The sequence below is a fragment of the Harpia harpyja genome, chromosome 18 (assembly GCF_026419915.1).
Source record: "Harpia harpyja isolate bHarHar1 chromosome 18, bHarHar1 primary haplotype, whole genome shotgun sequence".
Taxonomy (NCBI): Eukaryota; Metazoa; Chordata; class Aves; order Accipitriformes; family Accipitridae; genus Harpia; species Harpia harpyja.
Window position 1 is genome coordinate 9012083 of NC_068957.1, and position 22023 is coordinate 9034105.

General features: G+C 43.7%; 1 protein-coding gene across 1 annotated transcript in view; it reads right to left on the reverse strand.

The window, feature by feature from the left end:
• Window positions 1–11962: 11962 nt before the first annotated feature.
• The window catches only part of GPR50 (G protein-coupled receptor 50), a 44954-nt gene continuing 34893 nt past the window's right edge, over window positions 11963–22023 (reverse strand). Inside the window, exon 2 of the mRNA XM_052813945.1 lies at window positions 11963–13001. Within this exon, the coding sequence (XP_052669905.1) occupies window positions 12136–13001 (866 nt within the window). The 3' untranslated portion in view covers window positions 11963–12135. The remainder of the gene's footprint in view (window positions 13002–22023) is intronic.

Sequence of the window (22023 nt, forward strand, 5' to 3'; positions counted from 1 at the left end):
AGGAAAAATTTTTTCACTGAAAGGGTTGCCAAGCACTGGAACAGGTTGCCCAGGGAAGTGGTTGTGTCACTATCCCTGGAGGTATTTAAAACACATTTAGATGTGGCACTTAGGGACATGGTTTAGTGGTGGACTTGGCAGTGCTAGGTTAACGGTTGGACTTAATGATCTTAAAGGTCTTTTCCAACCTAAATGATTCTATTCTAAGTGATAAAATATTCTTGTGGAGAGCACAAGTTATTATGCCTCACTTTTGACAGGCTTACACTCTAGCTTAAAATGCATATTTTCTACAGGAATGTATCACTACTTCACACAACAATCTGGTACATTTCTTCAAATTGAAAGACTCCAGCAACAATATTACCTGCGTGTGTTTACATATATTAATGCAGTATCTGCTTTCTCTCTCCTAATAGTAATCCATTAGATTTAAGGATATTCAATATAGACATTATGTAGCTTTGTAGAGGACAAAATGAATTTTTAATACCAGAAGGAATCAGTATAGCAAGACAGACTGACCTCCAGCCTCACACAGACTACAACTCCTGCATTGCTTTCTTAAAAGGCTGCTGCTTCTGCATGCCAACTCCAGCTAAATCCCTAGCCCCATGCCAGCTGAACATGTTACTTTTTTTCCCCCAAAACATCGTGGATATTGTTAATTTTGCCTGCACATGAACTCCTGGAGCAATCTAAGATTGGTTTTTTTAATCTATTTATACTTGTATAATTAAATCACTTCTTACTTTCATTTTTTGTTGCCATTAATATAACTTAGAAAAACTCCTGATTAAAAAAAAATATCATACTGGGTTGGGCCCAGTTCTCCTCCTACACTAGTGTTACATTAGCATAACCACAGCTTTCAGTGAAATTAATCTTGTTCGCTCCGCTGGGAAACAAAGAAAAAAGGTCAGTCCTACTGTTTTCTCCCTACTACACTTAGAGTAGAAGTTTAATCCCCAAATACATATGCATGACCCAAGCTCTGGAGGGAGAATTACTTAGTATGGCTAAATAGTACTGCAGCAAATCTGATAATGTTTCATTACTGCTAATCATTTTCACCAAGAAAACTGGCTCATTTAAGATATCACAACACCTGCATACACCAGAATTAGACAGTACACATCAGTATGAACACCAAATAAACCAAAATAAAATCACTCCTATGTCTGCATTAAAACAACTCAACAAATAGCACAAGGCAAATTAGGAATTAGCTTGACTAGACTCTAATGTGTTACTGATAATTACACATTTAATCAAATTGAACATGGCATGCAGATCTGGTCTGTCTTTCCCCCACTGTTTTTGACTGTTCTCACAACACTGGCTCTGCTACAGACAAAAGAATCCTACTCTTTTCGAGGCTGAGCAGATCACAAGCCCATTTGGGTACTCAGGGATGTTTCTGGCCACAGTGTTTGACATCCAAGTGTCCTGCTAAGATAACTTCCCCCTGTTGTCACAGCTGCTGTTGACAAGTTGTTATCCTCCCAAGAAAACCCATATCCAACCTACACATGAAGCACCAACAGCAAAGTGCACATGTTCCTGCCTTTCATACACCACGCTCGGGGGGAAGAAGAGCCAGATGAGCTAGAAGGCCAGATCAAAACTCAGCTAGCTTTGTTTCTTTGTTGTCAGTGGTTTTCTGCCACATGCTGTTTGGGTTTGATTTTTTCTTTTTCTTCTCTCTCCCCCTCATACACACACACACAGAAGCACATCAGTGGAAAAAAAAAAATCAGGGGAGTACAGCAGTGTAATAACTTGTTACCCAGTAACCAAGTCCTGGGTTTTGTCCCAGGCCAATATAAACCAAAGGGGTCTGCAAAGCCTTGTTGCAGCTGGCTTAGTCCTCTACACTTCTAAGAATGATGTTCACCCTTCATTTTCTTTTCAAAGGTCCTGCTTCAGCAGGGTTAATGAGAAAGAAAAAAATCATATAGCAAATTAAAGCTTAATCATTGTGCAGTTCCCTTAGATAAATGTTAATTGTCCCATCCTCAGTGCTTTGCAGTGTAATTCACTATATCTCTGTACCAAAGATAAAAACTGTAGCATGCTTTATTTCAAGGTCGCAAAACAAGTGAGAAAGAGGCAAGAAGAGGCAAGATCTCCCGACTTGTCACCTCTACACAGTCCCCTGCTTCAACCACTAGGTAGCATCCACTCTTCGAGTTGACACAAAACACAGAAGACCAAAGTCAATGCCAGCTACTAACTAAAAAGCTATGAGAGCAGAGGCTAGGAAAAGGGAGCCTTTCTGCATTGATCGTATAAAGGAACTGCAGTTTAAATCAGTGTTTGATATGCAATAAGTTTGACAAATAGACTTGTCTACAAAGTTATCTAGCTCTTTTTACATATCCTTGTAATAACTACAGCAACTATGGACTTAAAGATTCAAGCACCACCTCTGAGCTCAGCTGTAATTTACTCTTCTTTGCTGAGCTATTTATCATCCTAATGTGCTTGCCAAAACAAAAATAAATTCTACTAGGCATGTCATTAAAGTATTTAGTAATCAGTACAAGATAGTGATATAATTCACTAAACCCTAAATACCCCCAAGTGCTCGCTGCTGCTATCCCTTTACAGCTACTTAAGTACCTTAATGAAATTCTATCTGGCTGCAAAGTGAAAATATGGATTTACACATAACATAGCTGCTAATTAAATGGATTATTTCTAAGAGGTTTAATGGCTAATATTAATTTCTGTTAAACAGCGAGCCATACCTCTCTCAGCTGAAAGCTCTGAATTCAGAGAGTTGTCTGGGATTCATTTTACTTCAAAGGCTCAAAGGTGAATTGCAGATGAAACTATGCAGTGACGAAGTCCGAGTTGTGACCAAATCGAGACAACATTCAGAACTGAAAAGACCTATAGAAACTGCTACAAGAAGGCCATCCCATGTCCATCCCAATCTATAATAAGTACTCTATGCTGCAGCACCAGCTGACAGTGCAGTTTGAGAGGTGCAATTCGTTCCTTACCCAAAAGCCTGACTACCATACTCCACAAAGCGTGAAGATCGAGAGATTGTGCAATTACCATCCCAGCTATTATCACCAACTATGCTGTTCCAACCCAGCTCAGTGCCCTTTCAAAGAGGTCACTTGTATGTAACAGTAATTCCTCAAACAACAATACCCATGAACATGCTCCAAGGCAAGCAACCAGCTACAAGCACTTGCAAGATGCCGTCTCTTAGGGCGGGAACAGTAAAAACTACTCATTGCTTTCCAAAATTTCAGCATCAGAGCACGGGAAAGGTCTGGCATCTGGAACAACATGGTCTGTCAGCCCAAGGACCCACAGTTACAAACAAACTCTTTATTTCCTTCTTGGAATAAAGCCTGCCCAAATCTCTCCAGTCTACAGATGGGATCATCAGGGCAGAAGCATCCCCATTTTTGAGCTCTTACAGAGCCAGGTGCACAAAGGCTCCGAGCAGTGCCTATTCCTGCTGCAGAGCTGGACTCATGCAGACCAGCCAGCAGGACTTGCCTTGCTTTTCATCTTCTACAAACTTCACTTTATTTAAACGTGCTGAGCACAGGAACCCTTCAGTGTCTGTACTACCAACCCTCAAATTCTTTTTCTGTGCAGTCCTAAGAACATGCCAAAAATAAACTGAGGTTTCCATCGCCTATTGAAAAAGCAAAGGAAAAGCGCATACGTGGCAGCTAAAGCAAAGCTCATTTTACACTCTCCAGTCACTAATACACAAAGTGCAAACCTCTGCATTCCCTGATATTTCCTCAGTAAAAGTAAAAATACCAGCCTTCCTCTGCATGCACAAAAAAAAAGACATTTTTCCTTGTTGCTTGTAGCTTATTAATTTTCAGTTGTTCAAGTATAAGTGAACCTGTAGGACTTCACCTCTAACTGCCCTGCATGTGCTTTTATGTTACAGAGCAGTTTCAGGCAGTAAAATGTCAAAATAAATAAGATAAACAGGTAACTGTGACAAGTTTTCCCAAGGGCAGAAAAACATTATCAGCACCTGCTGCATTTTCCATCTGCTCTGAAGTACCCAGGAGAAAAATCAGAACTTTTATACAGTCAATACTTTGTACGTTATGATTGGTATTGATTCCTTTAGGAAAACCCAGGCTGTGTGTGTGTGTGTATATATATATATATATATAAGTTTCTATACAATGAGGAGAGTGGTATAAATAAGATCTATTGTGGAATCCAAAGGGCTTCAGACCAAGGTGCAGCTCTTTTTCCCCTCACATCTCTGTTCTTCTGTTTCAGCATTGGCCTGCAGGCAAGGGCCTGCTGACCAGGGCTACTACGGATGAGTCCTCAGTGTTGCTTGGAAGACACGGCAGTGGCAACGGAGAGGGAAGGAAGAGGTTAATTTCTGGTCTAGGACATAGCAGGAGAGAGTCTCACAGAAGAAATTGCCCTCAAGGTTTGCAGATAAGGGCTTCTTCTGGCCCTGCTACCACTTTCATGCATGGCTTGGTTATGACTGGCCCCAGTTGGGTTTAACCTGGCTCATTGCCTAAGTATTTATTGTTTCTCAGGCTGAGCTGGGTGTATTAGGGCTCGGTATCACTAGCGCAATCACGAACACAGCAGCTCTGCAGGGCCAGATACCCGCAGGCTGGAGGCAGGCTTTGTGGTGGGCACTGCCAACGCAGGACAGGTTTTGCTAGTGAAAAAAGCCCCTTGTTGTAGCCTTAATTCCTGCATTGCCACCAGCAGGGTGAGGAAAGCCATAAGCTACCAGAACAGAGCAGCTCTGTTTTTCCACAGGAGACATCTGCGTTCCAAAACACATTTTGACTTTCCAGCAAAAAGAGCGTTGTACCAAGAAAGCAAGCCTCACCTCCCTCAGCACCCCCTGTTCCTGGATGGCCCCCTCCTACCTCAGCGAGGCATCTCTCATGGTTCAGTCTCACCAGTCCCCACTGTAACTGGAAACGGGCCCAGTTTGGCACCGTCTCTGAGCGCTGAAGCCCCACAGTGCCCCAGCGGCCCCTCTGGCAGCGAGGGCAGACATGGTGCCCACAGCACACCGCCTTCCTCCTCTTCCAGCCGTACCCCGCCAGGGAAGGGAGAGCCTCTCCCAGGGCCATTTAAGCCCTGGGGTTGGGTGTGACCCTGCCCTGCCCAGGGGCAGCTCTTCAGCCCCATCCCGGCCCTGCCCGGCCCAGCTGTGCCCAGGCCGCCATCCCGGCAGCTCAGGGCCCTCCAAAGCCACCGCCGAACCAAACCAAAACGGTCCTTCGGGGGCGTGTGACAGCAACCGGTTTGTCTTATTTACAACCAAATCGCAGCTGTGGGGGAAAGAGGGAAAAGATTTTCTTCGAGATCTGGCTGTGAATTACTGGCAGAGCCTCTGTCTCCTCGAGGCGTGGGCTCCTCAGGTGATCCCACCAAGGTGCTAAGGGGCTCCTGTGATGGCGGCCGCCTCCCCGCCTGTGTGAAGAGCCAGGCCAGCAGCACAAGCCTGGCCTGGGCCCGGCCTCCAGCACAAGCTGATGTGGTGCTGTGCGTGCCCCGGCCTCCTGAAACACTTTTTTCAACCCATTTCCTCTTGCAGGAGAAGCTTGGAAGAAATTACTTGTGTCTAGCTGTGCCAGGCCAATGTTGCAGGGAGCCGGGGTGCTGCAATGACGGCAGGACAAATACCAATAACAACCGAGTGTTCAAGTTGACTGACCGTATTGTAATATTTCAAAAATGTTAGAAAGGGAAATGTTGGGTTTTCATTAAAAAAAAAAAAATTAAAAAACAAAGAGCAAAATCTTACTAAACTTTTATATTAACTACCAATACATTTGTGCATTTAGTATTTTCAGAAGTGCACTCTGGTTTTCTCTAGGTTTCTTTAGTTTTACCTACTGTATTGCCTTTTTCTCTGCTTGTGCCGCAGGGGCTCCCACAACCAAGACACCTGGCTCCACACCAGCTGTGCGCCCCAGCGCCATAAAAATCCCTGGGTCACTTTTTATATTAACAGGTTCATTAACTTCATTGTCCTGGCCAGGTCCCAGTTTGAGTAAGTACAATCCCTGCAAATATTCCTCTCTTATTTCAGCCACAAATGTCTTTTTCAATTTCTTTCCTGCAAATGCTTTTGCGCTTTTTTCCATGCTTTTTATTTTTTTATAAACTGCAAAACAGGTGTCACTTTTCACCCAGGAGATGGTTGTATTTTGATGCCACATTAATACCTCTATCCTACACACTTATCAAAACCACTGGAAACCTACCTTGAGGCAAAGCAACCTGCTTACAGTTGAAGAAACAATTTTGCATCCTACTTCCAGGGAAATTCAGAAGTTTTGCTCACAGGAGGAGCACAATGCAGAAGGAAAGACATCACAATTTATTAAATGTGTTACCTATAAAATATTCTACGTACAAAACAAATTATGTGCTTCAACTGGACAGATTTATAAAATGGTTTGATGGCTCAGTCTACTTAAAAGGTAATCTAAGCAAGCCATGACTGCCCAGCCGTTGCCACTAAACTAAAGGACATTAAAGTTTCCCTGGCTTCTTAGAAGCTATTATGTGAGTTAAAAACCTTACCGGGAGACCATGCGTGGGAGAAAACATGGAAACATATTTCAGTTAATGGTTCAGCCCCGGCTTGTTTACTCTGGAAACTGACCCCATACTGTAAATTCTATCTCTGCTGTACAGTGCATTACTTATAGCATGTGAATTATGAATATTATAAACAAGCATTACAAAATGAAAATTCGGTTAACAATATTATGGAGTTTCCATTCACAAATGTAGTTCATGAGTGATACAAATTTTATGGCTCTTATCACCAATGAAAAAATTTGCATATCCCATCATGGACTTCTTGCAAGAACCCATTCCACATTTCTTATCTCAGGGCTTTTATGGTAAGAAATACTGCATTAGGCCCAGTAATTTACATTTTTCCAATAAAATTCTAAATACATATGCAGCAGCTCTTTACTGACTGGCTTCATGTTATAAATTATAAGCTTGGAAGTAAATACATTAGGACAAATATTGATTTCTAGTCACCGTGAGTGAGATTTTATCCTCATGTTGAATTATCGCACCTCTTGTCTTTTATAGCTGTATCTTATCTCCCAGTTACTATACTTGTGGCAAGTAAGTAAATAAATAACACCGCCTCACTTCTGACAGTTCAATTCATTCAGTTCCACGTGGTGGAAATAGCAGGTATGAGTCCGTGCGAGGGTTTTCTAGCACCTCTACTCGGACAGACATTTTGGAATCTACGACTATCATCAACACTGTTTTCATCATCACATCACTGAGCATTGCAGGCTTTACTGTGGAAGCAGCAGATGAAGTCCACTGCCTGTTGCAAAAGATTAGCAAAAAAAGTAGCAGTAGTGCTCTGGGATGTCATTGAATGAACAGTGCTTGTTCATTCAACATGTCTGCTCTGTGGCTGTTCAGCAATTTTTTGTTTTAATGGATAATCTCAGCCTTTACTACCTTAACACTGTGATTACACATGGCATCTGGTTAGTAAACAGGAACAAGGCACTTGGTCCATGTAAAAAATCAAATAGACAGCACAAGTTGCAGTTACAGCTGGACCACCCTCCATACTCCCATCACCCCTGCTTCAGAAGTGGCATTGAGACTCCCCAAAAAACAGCTCCAGTCAAGCCAGTATGGAAATATAATTGCTGCAGCCTATGGACAGAACCTATTGTCTGAAGAACTGCATGAATACAGCAAAATCTGCTCCAAAACAGAGGTGGGAAAAAAAAAAAAAAAAAAGTCTTGGATACGGCAGTCCTCATCCTCACAAAGCACCTCGATGGAGACCAAGTGTGTGGCAGCCCTCACTGTGCCTCCAGCCCAGGGGGACTCTCTCTGTCCCCAACCCTCCACTACAACCCAAATGCCACCTTGCGCCCTGACTTGCGACCACCCCGGCTCCCACGCCCTCCCATTCACAGCTTGGCTGTGCTTTCCTTCCCAGCTGCAACGCAGTTTGTAGGGCAAGGAAATGGATGTGGCACAGTCTTTGCCTCCATAGCACCCGATGAATGGACATAGACACAAGAAAGGCAAAAGGCCTTGGAGGGACGCACAGCGATGAGACCAATGGAAGTATGGAGAAAGTTTCTTCCCTGGTGAGGAAGGCCACAGTGCACCAGGCAGCTGGCTCACAGGCAGGTGGAAGAAAAACACGTGAATCCAAGCTGCCCCAGATGCACTGGGTCACTCTCTTCCAGGTCTGAGCTGGGCAGCTGAGGTATGCCTGAACTCAATTATATTTGTCAATTCAATCTGCTTTCTGGGAGTCAACAAAACCCAAGCTGTTGTTCCAAATATTTATTAAAAAATAACTGCAAGTTGAAAAAAAAATCAATAAGCAGTCCAATGGCAGATTTATTACAGTTTTAACAGGTAAAGGGAATGAATCTACTTTATGAACAAAAATAGCAATAGGAAAGGATACCGAAGGATTCTTAATCAAATGATAAAATGGAAACAGCATATGCAATATATATTTATATATAAATATATTGGTTACATTCTTCTTCAATAGAATAAACAACATTCATCAGCAACATCCAAAAGTATTTCTTTGTGGCAGGAGATTCATCTTTCTTCATGACAATACTGCCTCTCCATAAGTTTCTGTCCCCCGTGACGATTTTAGAGTTTGGGGCTAGAATAGGTATTCAACAGCACCAGATCAAATCCAGAGCAAGTGATTTAAAGCTAGTTTATAGGAGATCTCGGTGTCATTTCTGAGACTTAAGGCCAGGTATGCAATAGGTGGAATTGGCAGTGCATGATTTAAGCTGTGGGATCTCCTTGAAAGCTCGAATTTGGATTAAAGCTAGATTCCCACAAGGAAACTCTGACACTGCTCAGGATTCCCAGTTTAAGATACACTTCCCTTTTTCTGTAAACAAGTGTTAACAAAATAAACTTTCTGTACCCTGTTAACCATTTCTTAACATAAAAATAAGAGCTGCTTGGGTAGTTTTAAAATAAGTCAGTATAAAAATCTATCCTATCCTAAGTACTGTCTCTGTATCAAAGTGCTAGCAAATGGCACAGTGTTTTCTGTTTGAAGCCATGTTCCCTGCTTTTCATGTCTCATATGGCAGACTTCAGCTCCAGCAAGACTGAGCTCAGGACTCCAACCGTGGCAGCCGATTCAGCCCAGCTCCAGGCTCACTCTTGGGCAGTCCTCACTTACACTGGGACAGCCAAAGCACTTCTGAACGGGTCGTGCTAGGGCAAGCTCTCTGCTGTTAGATGGACGGTGCTGATCACAGACCCATCCCCACTCTGTGGGGTGGTGGCAGGGTCTGCACATGCAGGGAGCTGCTCAGGACCCACCTCTGTGCAGCAGGTACTTAGCCTGTTCCCTGCAAAGACCTGGGCAGGGGTCGGGCTCAGACCCTACAGCAGAAGACAAGCAGATCCCCCTATCACTTTGCATAGTTTGGTTCAGCAGTGGCTCTCTGCGAGTCCCGGGGAGATGCCCTATCATGCTCCTGCTGCTCCCCTTCCTACCAGGTGCTAGCAGAGACTCCCACAGCTTGCCTGTTCAGGACCTCTTTGGCTTACTTGGTTTGGTTCAAATGCTCGCTGTTGTTACTTTGGAGCCTGAATAAGAAATAGTGCAAATACAAGCTTAAAGAAAAAAAATACCACATTGCCTTCACTGAACATTCAGTTAAAAAGACAAGGATCCATAAGATGAAACCCCAGTTGTGGGGTATTTGAGATATTTGGCAAACCTGTACAAGATTCTTCATGATTGTCTTAAAAGACTGTATTTGGCTTGCCGCTAGATGCTTAAAATTATTTGCTAATGTGATTCTAACACTGTTGTGGCTAATTGCAAATGACTTTGAAGACTAGTCACAGAACGCGGGACATCTCCTTGGCGGGACAGGACAAACGCTCCCTGCAGTTATGGATTCCTTGGTGCTTTTCTTATCCAAGTATCGCTCAAAATGATTTTGCTTGCATGGAATGGTGTGAATTCATCCAGACTGGTTTTGCTGGAAGGCAAACGGACCACGTTATTTCTGAGGGTCAAGATACCTTTATTTGGCCATGCTCAGGCAGATCAAGAGGCCAAAACAAAACTCAGTTTGATTCCTATTATGGGAGGCTGGCTGCGGTGCATTTTAAAACAATAATCATCTGAAGTGGCTGAGATGTTCAAGTTTGAAACTTCATGAAGTGCCAGGGTGCCCTATAAATGCAGAGACCCCCCCTTGCATTGCAGCAACCTTCACCATGTGGCAGCACCCATACTGCAGTCTTCACTGAGGCAATGCACCATGCAATGTTTCTTGGCCCACTTCATAAAGGGGCTTAATTTCTCTCAGCTCCTCTTCTCCCCCAAAATCAGCAGAAGGGACATTCAGCAACAAGTTGCTTTCAGCAAGCAGTGCACAAATGGCTTGTTAACTTCACTAAGGGTTAGGCACTTAGCCTGCTCAGGGTTTTTGTAAATCCTACGTACCTCCATCTCTGGGCACCTACATGCTATTGCGAAGTCTGGTTCTCAGTGTTTCAGGGTTCAGCCCTGGGAACTAGTCCTGCTTTGGCTATGACCAAAGAGAGAAGACTGCACTCTTTGACCAGGCGCGGGGCTGACTGCTGTCCTGATGAGACCCACGGGGCTCAGACCTGCTCCTCTCCACCACACAGCTCCCGCTGTGCCTCTCGGTACACCAGCATCAAGCCAGCTTTGCTAGCTTGAAGGTAGAGTTGCACCAGGGGAGTTTTACCTGTTGATTTTATAGGGGTGTTTCAAAGCAGGATCCGCACATTTAAAACCATAAGGAGATGAATTCACAATGAAGCTAAGGAAAAAAAGAAGAAGTCATATTTACAGACAGCTGCTGTCACGCGCTCCCTCACTCCATTAAAGGAACAGCCTTATCACTGCTCATGTGCTTGTTTCTACTGTGATACTGGCCTTCCCGGCACTTCAGGACATTGTTTCCAATGACACAGATAACAAGAGTTCAGGCTTTAACTGAGAACTGATGCATGAATATGCTTAAGTAGCTCTCCTCTCCTAGCTCTATGAATTAATTACAGCTTTGTACAGGAATAAAATGGAAAAAAATTCTCAACTTCCCCCGCACCCCCCAACAAATTCATGTTATGTGGTGGGCAAAAGGAGAGGTGTTTGGAACAAAGACTTCCTTCCCCTTCTCCCTTTGTCTGCAAGTGTAAATATTACTGGAACTTAAAAGCCGGCATCTGCATTAAACAGATGGGACTCTGCTATGTTCATCTTTTTTATGATGTTCATGTGGCAGGGACTTCTGAAAGACATTTGGAATGAATGCTGGCCATGACAGGATACTGCCTAAATTAGAATCAGGCTCCAAGTATCTTCCTGCAATTAGATTATGTCATACGTTATACTCTTACTCATGGCCTGGGAAGGAGAGTGCAAGGATATTAATATCTGTAGATATTCAATTAAAATGAGTGCATCAGACACTCACTAGGTCTGGCTTTTGCCTGCCTCACATATAGCCCAGGCTAGCTTCTAAATCTTAAGAGAAAAGAAAAAAGAAAGCACACACAGTGGAAGTCATCATGCCCATATGTATGCCTGCTCGCTAATACTGTTACCTAACTGAAAAGGTAAAATTCATGCAGTTTACACTTCGTTTGCTATAGTTTGGGTTATGTTAATGCTAAAAAAATAGAATTCAGAGGGAGGGGAGAAAGGTTTGTTTGTAATACATGGCGATTTTGCCAGCTCTTGGAGGTTGCATTTCAAGCATAACTGCATTTCTCCATGCACTCTGAACACTTCCCTTTTCGAGGGTATTGGCATGCTTGTGGCAAAAGCAACCAAACCTATTAATTAGGCACACGGTGAAAGATGGCATATGAAAAAAAAAAGGATAAAGATCAGTCATTTCCATTCTGAAAATCCTTACTCAAAGCCTTGATGTCGCAGCCATAAGCTAAGCATGAAAGGTAGCAGACTCCTTCCTTGCGTGAGAAGCAGATTCCTTCCTTCAGTGAGGGGCCCAGCAACACCAGCTGTGAAATGCACACATAGAAAGGCTCTTATATATTATATATACAACTGTAATCCAGAATAAATAGTACTGTTCTGACTCATAAGTGTATTTCAGCTTGGTTGTTGTTTGTTACAGCTGGGGATGGCTTGCTTTTCATCCCTTCTGTCCCACCCTTGGACACATCGATGAACAGCAGCCTGGGAGTCCGGAGTGTCAGCAGTATCTTTTTGTACTCCTTCCGGAAATTCTGGTTAAGAAGCCCATAGATCACAGCATTGAGGCAGCTGTTAAAATAGGCCATAAAATAGCTCAGGACAAAAAGCCATTCTGGAATGTGTGGCTGCACTTTTGAAGGATTAATTGAAACAGCAAGGCCAATAAAGTTTAACGGTCCCCAGCACACAGCAAAAAGGACAAAAACCACAAACATAGTCAAGAAATTCCGAATGTCAGCTGCTCTGAGCTTCTGCTTGCAGTCTTGTCTCACCCGCTGTTTGACTTGAATCACCAAAATCCAGATCCGTAGGTAGCAAAATGTCACGATGGACAGTGGGACAATAAAGTGAACCACCACCACTGTGATGGTGTATGATGTACTCACCGTCTGGGCAAAGGTGCAGGAGTAAATCCGGGGGTCGTACTGCAAGGAGCCAACGAAGAAGTTTGGCACAATTGCCACCACTGTGAGTATCCAGGTCAGGCAAAGATAGCAGCAGGTGTTCTTCAGGTTGAAGAGCTTGTCATACCGAAGGCTGTGGCAGATGTAGCAGTAGCGGTTGATTGCAATCGCCGTGATGTTGAAAATGGACCCGATGACACTTAAGCCCATCAGGAACCCGCTTATCTGGCAATGAACATTTCCCATGGTCCATCCATTATGGAAAATGGCACTCAGGATCAGAGGGTAGGGATAAACCGCAACCACAAGGTCTGCGACAGACAAACTGACGACAAAGATGTTGCCTGCAAAAAAGGAGAAGAGACTGTGAGAGGTTAGTGTAGGTCCAGATAGACAACTTGCAACTCAGAACTCCTCTTTAGGCCTAACTCTTCTCACAGGCTTCACTCTACGCTCGGTTTGGAATTTGAAACCCTGGAAAATAAGACTTTGCTCTACTAGTGACAGCAATGGAGAGTAACTAGGCATGATTAACCTGCATATTCCTTCTTAAGAAATTTCTAAACTGGAAGCGCTACCCTTAACTCAGCTATAGCTGTGGGTCAGGTTCCTGCATTCCTCTAAGTTGTGTAGGAGAGAAGGATTTTGCACTCCTTGTTAATCAGCCAGCACGACTGTAGTCACCAGGCAGCCACCCAGGATTCGCTGTCCTGCAGAGAACTTCACTCCTTTAAATACTCTATAGGACACAATACTTTCTATAACATCACATAGTGACACTTTACACAAGATCTGTCCGTCATGGGCCAAAGAACTGGAGCAGGCAGGTTAAGTTTTCAGTGGTTTATTCATTGCACTGACAGCAGTTGCACAGGAAAGGTCTTTTTTTGGTCTTTTGCATGTGAACAGGTATGTTTTCACCAGAATTTCTGCAGTGTTCATGCTAAGGAGCATGTGTTCTTCCTCTGCAGTGTTCATGCTAAGGAGCACGTGTTCTTCCAGGAGTCATGGTGCAGCCAGCCTTTATGTGCTTATCTTATTTGGTATGTTTTCCTGCTCCTTTAATATTAAAGTTGTCCAATGCAATATGGAAGGTCAGTCACTCCTACACTGTCTGGCCCGGGCAGGAAATATGATTAATAAGCTACTGTCAGCCACCTCTGCAGAGTATGTGCTGCAGGTTGTTCATTTAGGCTCTAAAACAAAGAGAGTTGAGAGTCTGTGCAAATATAAAATAATTTAAGCCTTGCTGGATTGAAAATGGCACATTGTGTGGGACAACACCTATCAACTCCACTGTGCGGAGAAGCCGCCAATGACCTGAGCAACCAGTGACTTCCTAACAGCAGTTACTGCTCATTTTATGAGTGGTGTATTTTTAGGTAGGCAAAAGCCTTCCTGTTCAGTTTGCCAGTCAGAGTAGAGGAGTGCATTAAGAAAAGGACCTTGAGGTCTTCTGGGAACTGGTGTAACTACAGGACCAGCTATAATGATGAAAAGGACATCTGTCAATATTCAGCTTTTTGATGACTAGAAAAATTGTCATTTCAGGAGGCACTCAACATTGCAGTTAGAGGACAGCACTCTAGAAAAAGTAGTTGTTTTTCCTAAGTCTACTACCTTCAGATATATCTGCAGTGTCAGGAAAGACAGTATTACTAGAGTACCAGTAGAGGCTATGCTTAACACGTTTAAGGTGTTAACACCTATGCCCCTATGTGTTACAGGCAACATCCCAGCCAGCTGATCACACCTGCACCTTCTCTTCAAACCCTCATATCCTGCTGTCTACCAGATTATATGAAAAAAACACTAAAAAGAGGTCTTTTCCTGTAGTATCCATGAAAGGACCCTCCAAGATCTCAGCTAGGTCACTGGCTTCAGTATTTGGAAAATACACCCAAGGGCTGGCAGAAATCACGGCCGCATTGCCATTGCAGTTGGCTCATCACTATGCTTGCTGCCAACAAAAACTATCAGGACAAGTCAACAGTTCGTATCAGGCAGCAGAGTCCACTTCACGCTGACTGGAAAACAGTCCAGACTTGAGAATAGCCCATGGCAGTGTGGAGCTGAGAGAGCTGACACAAAGCGTCATTTAAAAATAAGTATTAGCAAAGGTCATGTGAAGTGCTGAAATCTTTTTAGAGAGAGATTTCACATACACAGGTTTACCACAGCACACAACTTCTGTGGCTGCTGTGCTTCAGTGCTGCTTTTTTGCTGATTTAATATCTTACTTAGACCATTTTAAAATGCAGTCACTGAACCTGGTCCCCATATAATTAACTCTATTTATGCCCACTGTCAAGGGCAGAACCACCTGTGGTCAGGCTTAGCGTGCACGCAGGCACCCTAGAGAGGGAATGCTCTTCTGCAGCAAACCTTCTATTCATTCAATCAAAAATACACACTTCAACAAAAACCAACGTGTGTCCCCAGCACCAGAATTTCCTTTTGGAAATGTTTTCCAAAACAATTTTCAAGACACCAAAACAGAGACAGAGAGGTATCAGCAACCCAATTTAGGAGACTTCCAGAGGATGCTGGAGGCAGACTCCACTCATGGGACTACAACCCTCCCTCTTCACTGGACCTGTCCTGCTTGGATACACATTTATATACACAGGCGGTTGGAGACCAAGCCTCTGCATTTGCTGGGGATGAAAGACAGCCACACTCAACACCCAGTTCCGAATCAGGCAAAGCAGAACAAAGCTGGATAGTCCCTACTTAAGACAGCACATCAGTGGATTTAATCCAAAGCTTAGCAAAATCATAGGGAAAATTATTAGCCTCACATCACTGCCAGCTGCTGGGAGAAATAAGCAGTCTCTGTCAGTCTTTCTTCACTAACTTGAATAGTTGGGAGGAAGTAAAAATAGAGGGAGAAAAAAAATCTGTAAAAATAATATTCACAGGATGGACTTAGTGGTTTAGATTCAATCCAAGAGCACAGTATTGTGTGTATTATTTTGACACCATTTCATTGCATATTGCTCCAGCAGGGAGAAAATGAGATGGTTTAATCAAGACAAGAATAATCTCCCCCTTTACTTGGAGAGCAAACCTGCCATCCTTTGCTCTGTGATTTCACCTTGCAGTCTTGGCTCTCCTATCAGCTAGAAGGCCTATCACCCCAGCAGGGTGTCGGGTCCCTGAAAATCAGGTCAGAAAAGTTCACTCGGTACTATTTCACAGAAGAAAAAAACTATCTTCCATTTTATTTGGCAATGTGGTCAACTTCATATTTTTCTTCTGGTGAGACGAACATGGAGGTCAGACCCATATAACAGCCACTTGCAAGTCAGTCCTGAAAATCAGTGCATTTTTAACAACTGAATACTAAAAAGAGGAGGCATATTGCATGCCTCCAAAGCAGAACATGCCCTTCAAAGTATGGGAACTGGCTGCTGGCTAATTATTAAAATAAGAGTAACTTGAGTTAAACATTGCTTCAGCCTCGCATAGCCTAGTTTGCTATGAAACCACTGTGTAGTGGGCCCTGTGGCCAAAGGCTCACGTCCTTGTCCTCTGTAGGATGAGATCGGACCCTCGCTCCCAAAAACATTGCAGAATGGGAAGCCACCTAATGTGTGGCTTTTAGGGAAGGTAAAGAACAGTCTCCTGCCAATGATCTTCACTACTGTATTTTTTTTTACATTTTTCCACTATAAACCAAAGAAGTCCTGCCCATAAATAATACCAACAGGACTTTATCTCAAATTTAAAATTATCTGCTTCTGTGACACTATTTTCAGATGTATCTTTTTCTTTTTGTTGGCATGTGACTATATTTCCTTATTAGCTTTCACATTTTCCGTCCTGCTTTTAACTTCTACTTAGTATAAATTGGTTTGTGTGCCACTGTGCTCTATCCCCCAGTTATGGAGTTGTACATGAAGAAGCATGAATGGTGGAGAAGGGCAAGTCTGTCACAAGCATACTGGTAACACGGACCCGGCCACCTTTTCAGAGAAACTAAATCTTTTTACATTAGAGAGGTCCAACACAAAGCTATACATTACAGAGGTATGATACACAAATTGTTTGGGGAAAAAAACCACAAAACAACCTGACTCCCAGCAGCAGAGCAGATTATAAGCATGAGCAAGTAATACAAAAGGCAATTTATCCCAGAACATCTTCTGCCCTAGTACTGCTGCCTTTGAGCTCCCCTCCTCCCTCCTATACTTCTCTAATCTCTGTTTCTGCTCACTCCAACAGCCTGCTCCTGTATTCCAGCAGTTCCCTGCCCTGCCTTTCATTTTGCCTGGATTGCCCAACAACACAGGTTATCCGAGGACTTACTGTCAAGTCCTGGTGCTAGGAAATGTGGAAATACCACGATGAGTTCTGCAAATCAATAAAGCACATCTGTAAAGGTCTTCAGTGGCAGGCTGCCCGAGCAGCACCTGACATTCATACAAAAGGACATCATTCTTCTACAGAGATTAACTGAGCATCGCTGTACAAATACAAGGGTCATTGGCCCTGCCTGCCTCAAGAGGCTGGTGGAAATCCCTCGGTGCACAAGCTCCAGTTGCAGAGATCTAGCCTCTCCCTGCTGTTCCCACACAGCAGCTGTGGGCTGGCCTTCAGCATACATGGGCTGTGGTTTAGGTACCCTGAACCTAGAAGCAAGGTTAAAAGGGGGGAGAGGGGGTAAAATATTTTTCTGAAAATTGGCTATTTTTCTACATCTCAAAATGTCCAAAGCAAGCACCCCAAACTCTTGTTCTCTGTTATCCATATAAACCTCTTGCTGAAATATTACAGAACTGTTTGCTTCAGGTTAACAAGATACAGATGCTCAATGCAGCCTGAAGTTAACACTGTTATCTGTAAACCCAATGCTCAAATTGAAATGTCCTGAGTGATAGGAGTTGTACCAAAGCAAAGAGACAGTTTTGCAGATCAACTTCTGCTCACCTGGCAGAGTCCAGCTCCAACTAAGGAGGAAAGAGGGCTTTGCCGTCCAGGTTGCCCCTTCCTGTCAGCCACCTTGCAGGCATCCAAGTTGCTCCCAAATAGCTGGTGCCCAGCACAGCATTTTGAGGCAAACAAAACTACATACAACAGCCTCAAGGCCAGCAGGTGAGAAGCTGACCCGTGAGCATGATGGACATGAGTGCCATGGGGGCTCACTGCATGACCAGTCCCCACCTCTTCCCAGCAGTGAGGTCAGACCCTGACGTCTGTCCAGCTGCAGCCAGAATAACTGACAGTTGTGGAACAGCAGGTATAAAAACCTATATGTTGAGAAAAAAAGTGCTAAGATACACAATGACATAATGCTAAAAGTTTATTGGGGTGACTGGTATGTTTGTGGTGACACCTTACTATTTGTGGCTTATAATAAAAAGCATCTTAAACTTTATGTTTGTCCTTTCAGGTTTTATGAAAAACTCAACAGACTCATGTCTACAAGGAGATAAACTGGAATGAAGACCCACATCAACCTCAGAGAGATATATATAATAAGGTTCAGTAAACAATTTAACGGGCCATGACTGTAAAGCAAGCCTCTGATGACCACTTACCATAACCTAATACTCTCTATTTAACCTTCCAAAGCTTACGCTCACTGCAAAGCAGAAACAAAATGTACTGTTTGCCCCAAGCAAAAGGATGAAGTCATAAAAGCTTTATTCAGCATGCAACAAGACTCTCTATTAGCTTTGATAGCCTTCTTTTCTTGTTTGTTTTTACCTGCCACTCGCTGTGTGTTTGCTTGTATTTCACTAACCTCCAATCTGCAGACATGAAGTGCGTGCTCGGTTCTGCAAGCTAAGTTGTAGTTCACAGAATATGCTTTCAGACCAATTTTGTTCTTTTTATAATATAAAGATACCATTGAGCATGTGCAGTCATATTGACCATATACTGCTGTAATTTAGACAGATAATAACACTGTGGTGTTTGGGGATCCTGATCTTGCAGCCCTCACTCTGACAGGCATTTCTTACATCACAAGCTTTAAAGGATCACTCCCAGGAAGACAGTGTTTACCCCATCAAAGGGCATTAAGAACCATCCTTCTATAGGGGACTATGACCCATGTCACTGCTCCATGCAAGTGCTTGGCTTCCAGGGCACTGTGAACACCTCACACGCAGCAACAAAATGGCACATGAGAAATCCCAGACTGTTAATTGTTATCTCTTTTCAGCATTCTGATAAGCAGTGATGCATCTGACATGCCTGTACAACAGCCCAGCGTGTACTTAACCATTTTGACAACTGAAAATGTTTGACAGGGGAGCACAAGTGAAAATCAGAGAAACTCTCCCTGAGATCCAACCAAGAAGAAAAAAAAAAAAAAATCTGTTGTTCAATTCATTAATCCACAAACTTTAATTGAGGATTTTATTTGTGTATTTAGGGAATCTGTTCAAAGAGAGGAATAAACAAAAGAAAGGAAAAAGCATTCAATCAATTATCTGTTATCATTACTCCATCAGGATTCAGAGGGGGATAAAGCCTGGTTTCCTGCCATTAAACAGACAATGCAGTTGGGCTGCCAGCTGGTCTCAAATTCTGACTGTGCTGCATAAAACGATACAGAGGGTAATGAACAGACAGGACAGGAGGTATTGCCAGCCCACAGCAACCTTAGGGCGTAAGGTTAGAAAACATGGAAATATCCAATTTAAGGACACCATGAAGGTCCTAGACAAAAGCATAAAACTCCAGGATAATTTAACTTTTTCCTGGCAAAAGTCCTTTGAGATCTCTCAGCACAATCGTGCAGCCAGAGACCAGCAGTATGCTCTGGGCTACCAACCGTTACCTGGTTTACTGGCATCATTCCCTATGGGAAAACTGTGGGCACTTAGTGCTGCTCCCTGCCTTGTGCCAGCCCTGCATCCGCACAGGAGCAAGGCCAAGGCAGAGCAGGAGCCAGTCTGCAAAAAGAACTCTCAGCCTCCTCCTGCACCCTTCCATGACCAGACGTTTCAGCATCACAACTGCAAGCTTCATTAGCCATCTCATCGGTATATCACCACGGTTGTGTGAAAGCTGCCTTTCCCTCTGGACCTGCTTCCAGGAGGAGAAAAACCTCACGGTATTTACTGAAGTAGAAAGGACCAGCTCCCCAGCACTTCAATTACATTTATTTTGTTATGCGCCATATATTATTTTGGCTGATGGTTAAAGAAAGGAATTTCTTACACTGCCAGGTGGAGGACTGGATTACGGGATTTTAGACTTGCTTTTAGGTCATGACCTTTTAATTGTATTGCTGTCAAAAACATATTTGAGCCATGCCTTCAGCTGCTCTAATTGAATGCAGCGAAGGGCAATCATTTGCAGTATTTACACCCCAGAGATTCGTAACTTTCATTTGGCTAAGGCCAGCCAGATTCAGTCATATCTGAGCTCAGAAGTTTGTGGAAATGGGCTGGAAACTAGAGACCAGCCCTGCTCGCATGATTTCATATCTTTCCTTATATCACTTACCATTACATTGGAAACAATGTAAGGAGGTGATTTTTCCCTTGGTGGACATTCACTTGACTGAATAAAAATAATTTTAATTACGTCTTCTTCTAGACCTTTAAAAAGGGGTCAGCCCTCTTTCGGTACCAGTGCAGAGCAACTTCCCCATTTTCAGAGTTTCAGATATTTTAAAAACAAAAAGAAGTTTTAGACCATCTCAGAGAAACACTGTTTGGAGAGCTTCCCCCTGTTACTCCACATTAATCCTAACACCTCCTGCTCAGCTTAGGCACACCTTCCCGAAAAGATGATCTGAAGATACTATCAAGAAAGGGGAAACTACGTAAAGTTGACATTTTACCTACCTCCAACAATTTTCAACTTTTTAAAAATACCGTTTTCTGTTCATTTATGTGCCTTTTAATGACTTCTTCCTGTGTTTTCCTGGAACTTCTGACCCTTCACATGAGGGAAAACCACGATGCTGCAATTCTTCTGGATTTCTAAACTTAGCTCTTGTTAGTGTGATGTTTCTCCTGGATGCAATTACAGCAACTGGATCTGCTAGTAATGGAGGACGAATAAGTGGTGGTCTTGATCTAGCTCTTAATATATACAAAAAAAGTGCTAAAAAATTACCCCTTCTGGTTATGTGCCCAGGACTCCTGTCATTTAACTGTTACGACCATGAAACTCATAGCCTGCAGTAAGGCTATGAGATAGCAAGCCGATCAACTTAAAAACTCAGTTGCTCCCTGTAACACTTCCAAATGCTTGGGATAAAGATGGGCTCGGAAACGCCGCCTGCCTTCACAGCACATCCCAGCAAGGCTGATGGAGAGCCAGTGTCAGAGGCAGGAGGCCCTTGGGGCCACCCTCCAATTTGCGCCGAGCAAGAGGAACCCTCAGCACCTCCGCCGGTGCCAGCTGAGCCCGCGCGGCGCTGGCTGCAGTGTCTGACTCTGCAAGGACAGCGTGGCTGATGGCTACCTGTTCCCTACAGCAGCTCGTTGTGGGAGACGCCAGGTCTTTGGGAAGGGTCTAAACAAAACCTCTTGCAGCCATAGCAGAGCGAGTCCAGGTACCCAAACTCCCACTTGACACCCTGGCTACCAGTGCCACCCTCTGAATTCCAGCTGTTTACCAGCCTTTTCTGCCTGAAATCCCTGCTGAGTGGTACTATGTGATTTTAAGCAGCTGCCTAATTCCCATCCAGGCTGTGTAGGGAGTGAAGGCTGATGCCCTTATGTTTACCCTCACACACTGGCCACACGAACACACAGACGAGCTCTACCAGCCCACGTTAACTCCAAGCCCATTATTTATCAACTGGTTTGTAAAGTGCTCTGAAAAAAAGGAAAGGCCCTGTATAAACATAAATGTGAATTATTGCCAGCATCCATTGAAATGACAAACCAGCAACCATGCTCTCCCAGTCCCAGCAGCTGTATCGCCACCATTTGCCATCTGTTACTACTCTAAAATAAAATCTGTGAACTCAGGCTTAATAGACTTAATAATGCTCTTTTGCTATTGGTGCTGGTCAAAGTGTGTTTCTGGCCTGGAAAGGAGCTATGTGCAAGCAACCGATTCCTAGGCAGCTGTCAGGCAGAGCATATAGTCAGATCTGAACACACAGCTGATTTTAGCAATAAAAGTCATGTCTGACTGCCCTGGTGAGACCTGCCGAACCAACACAGCTGAGCCCAGGAGCTGGCCGCTGCTCCTCCTTGTGCTTCACCAGCACAGTTTGTTGACTAAACCTTAGTGACAGCACCAGTCGCTACACTCATGGACCTCCACTGCAAGGAGCAGATATTACCCTGCCAGAGCTAACAGCTTATTTTGGCCTCCCAGCCTTGCAATCCCAGGGTTGAGCCTCTCTCCAGTCCCAGCTCTTTCTGGTTAGTTGGTGGGGATCGG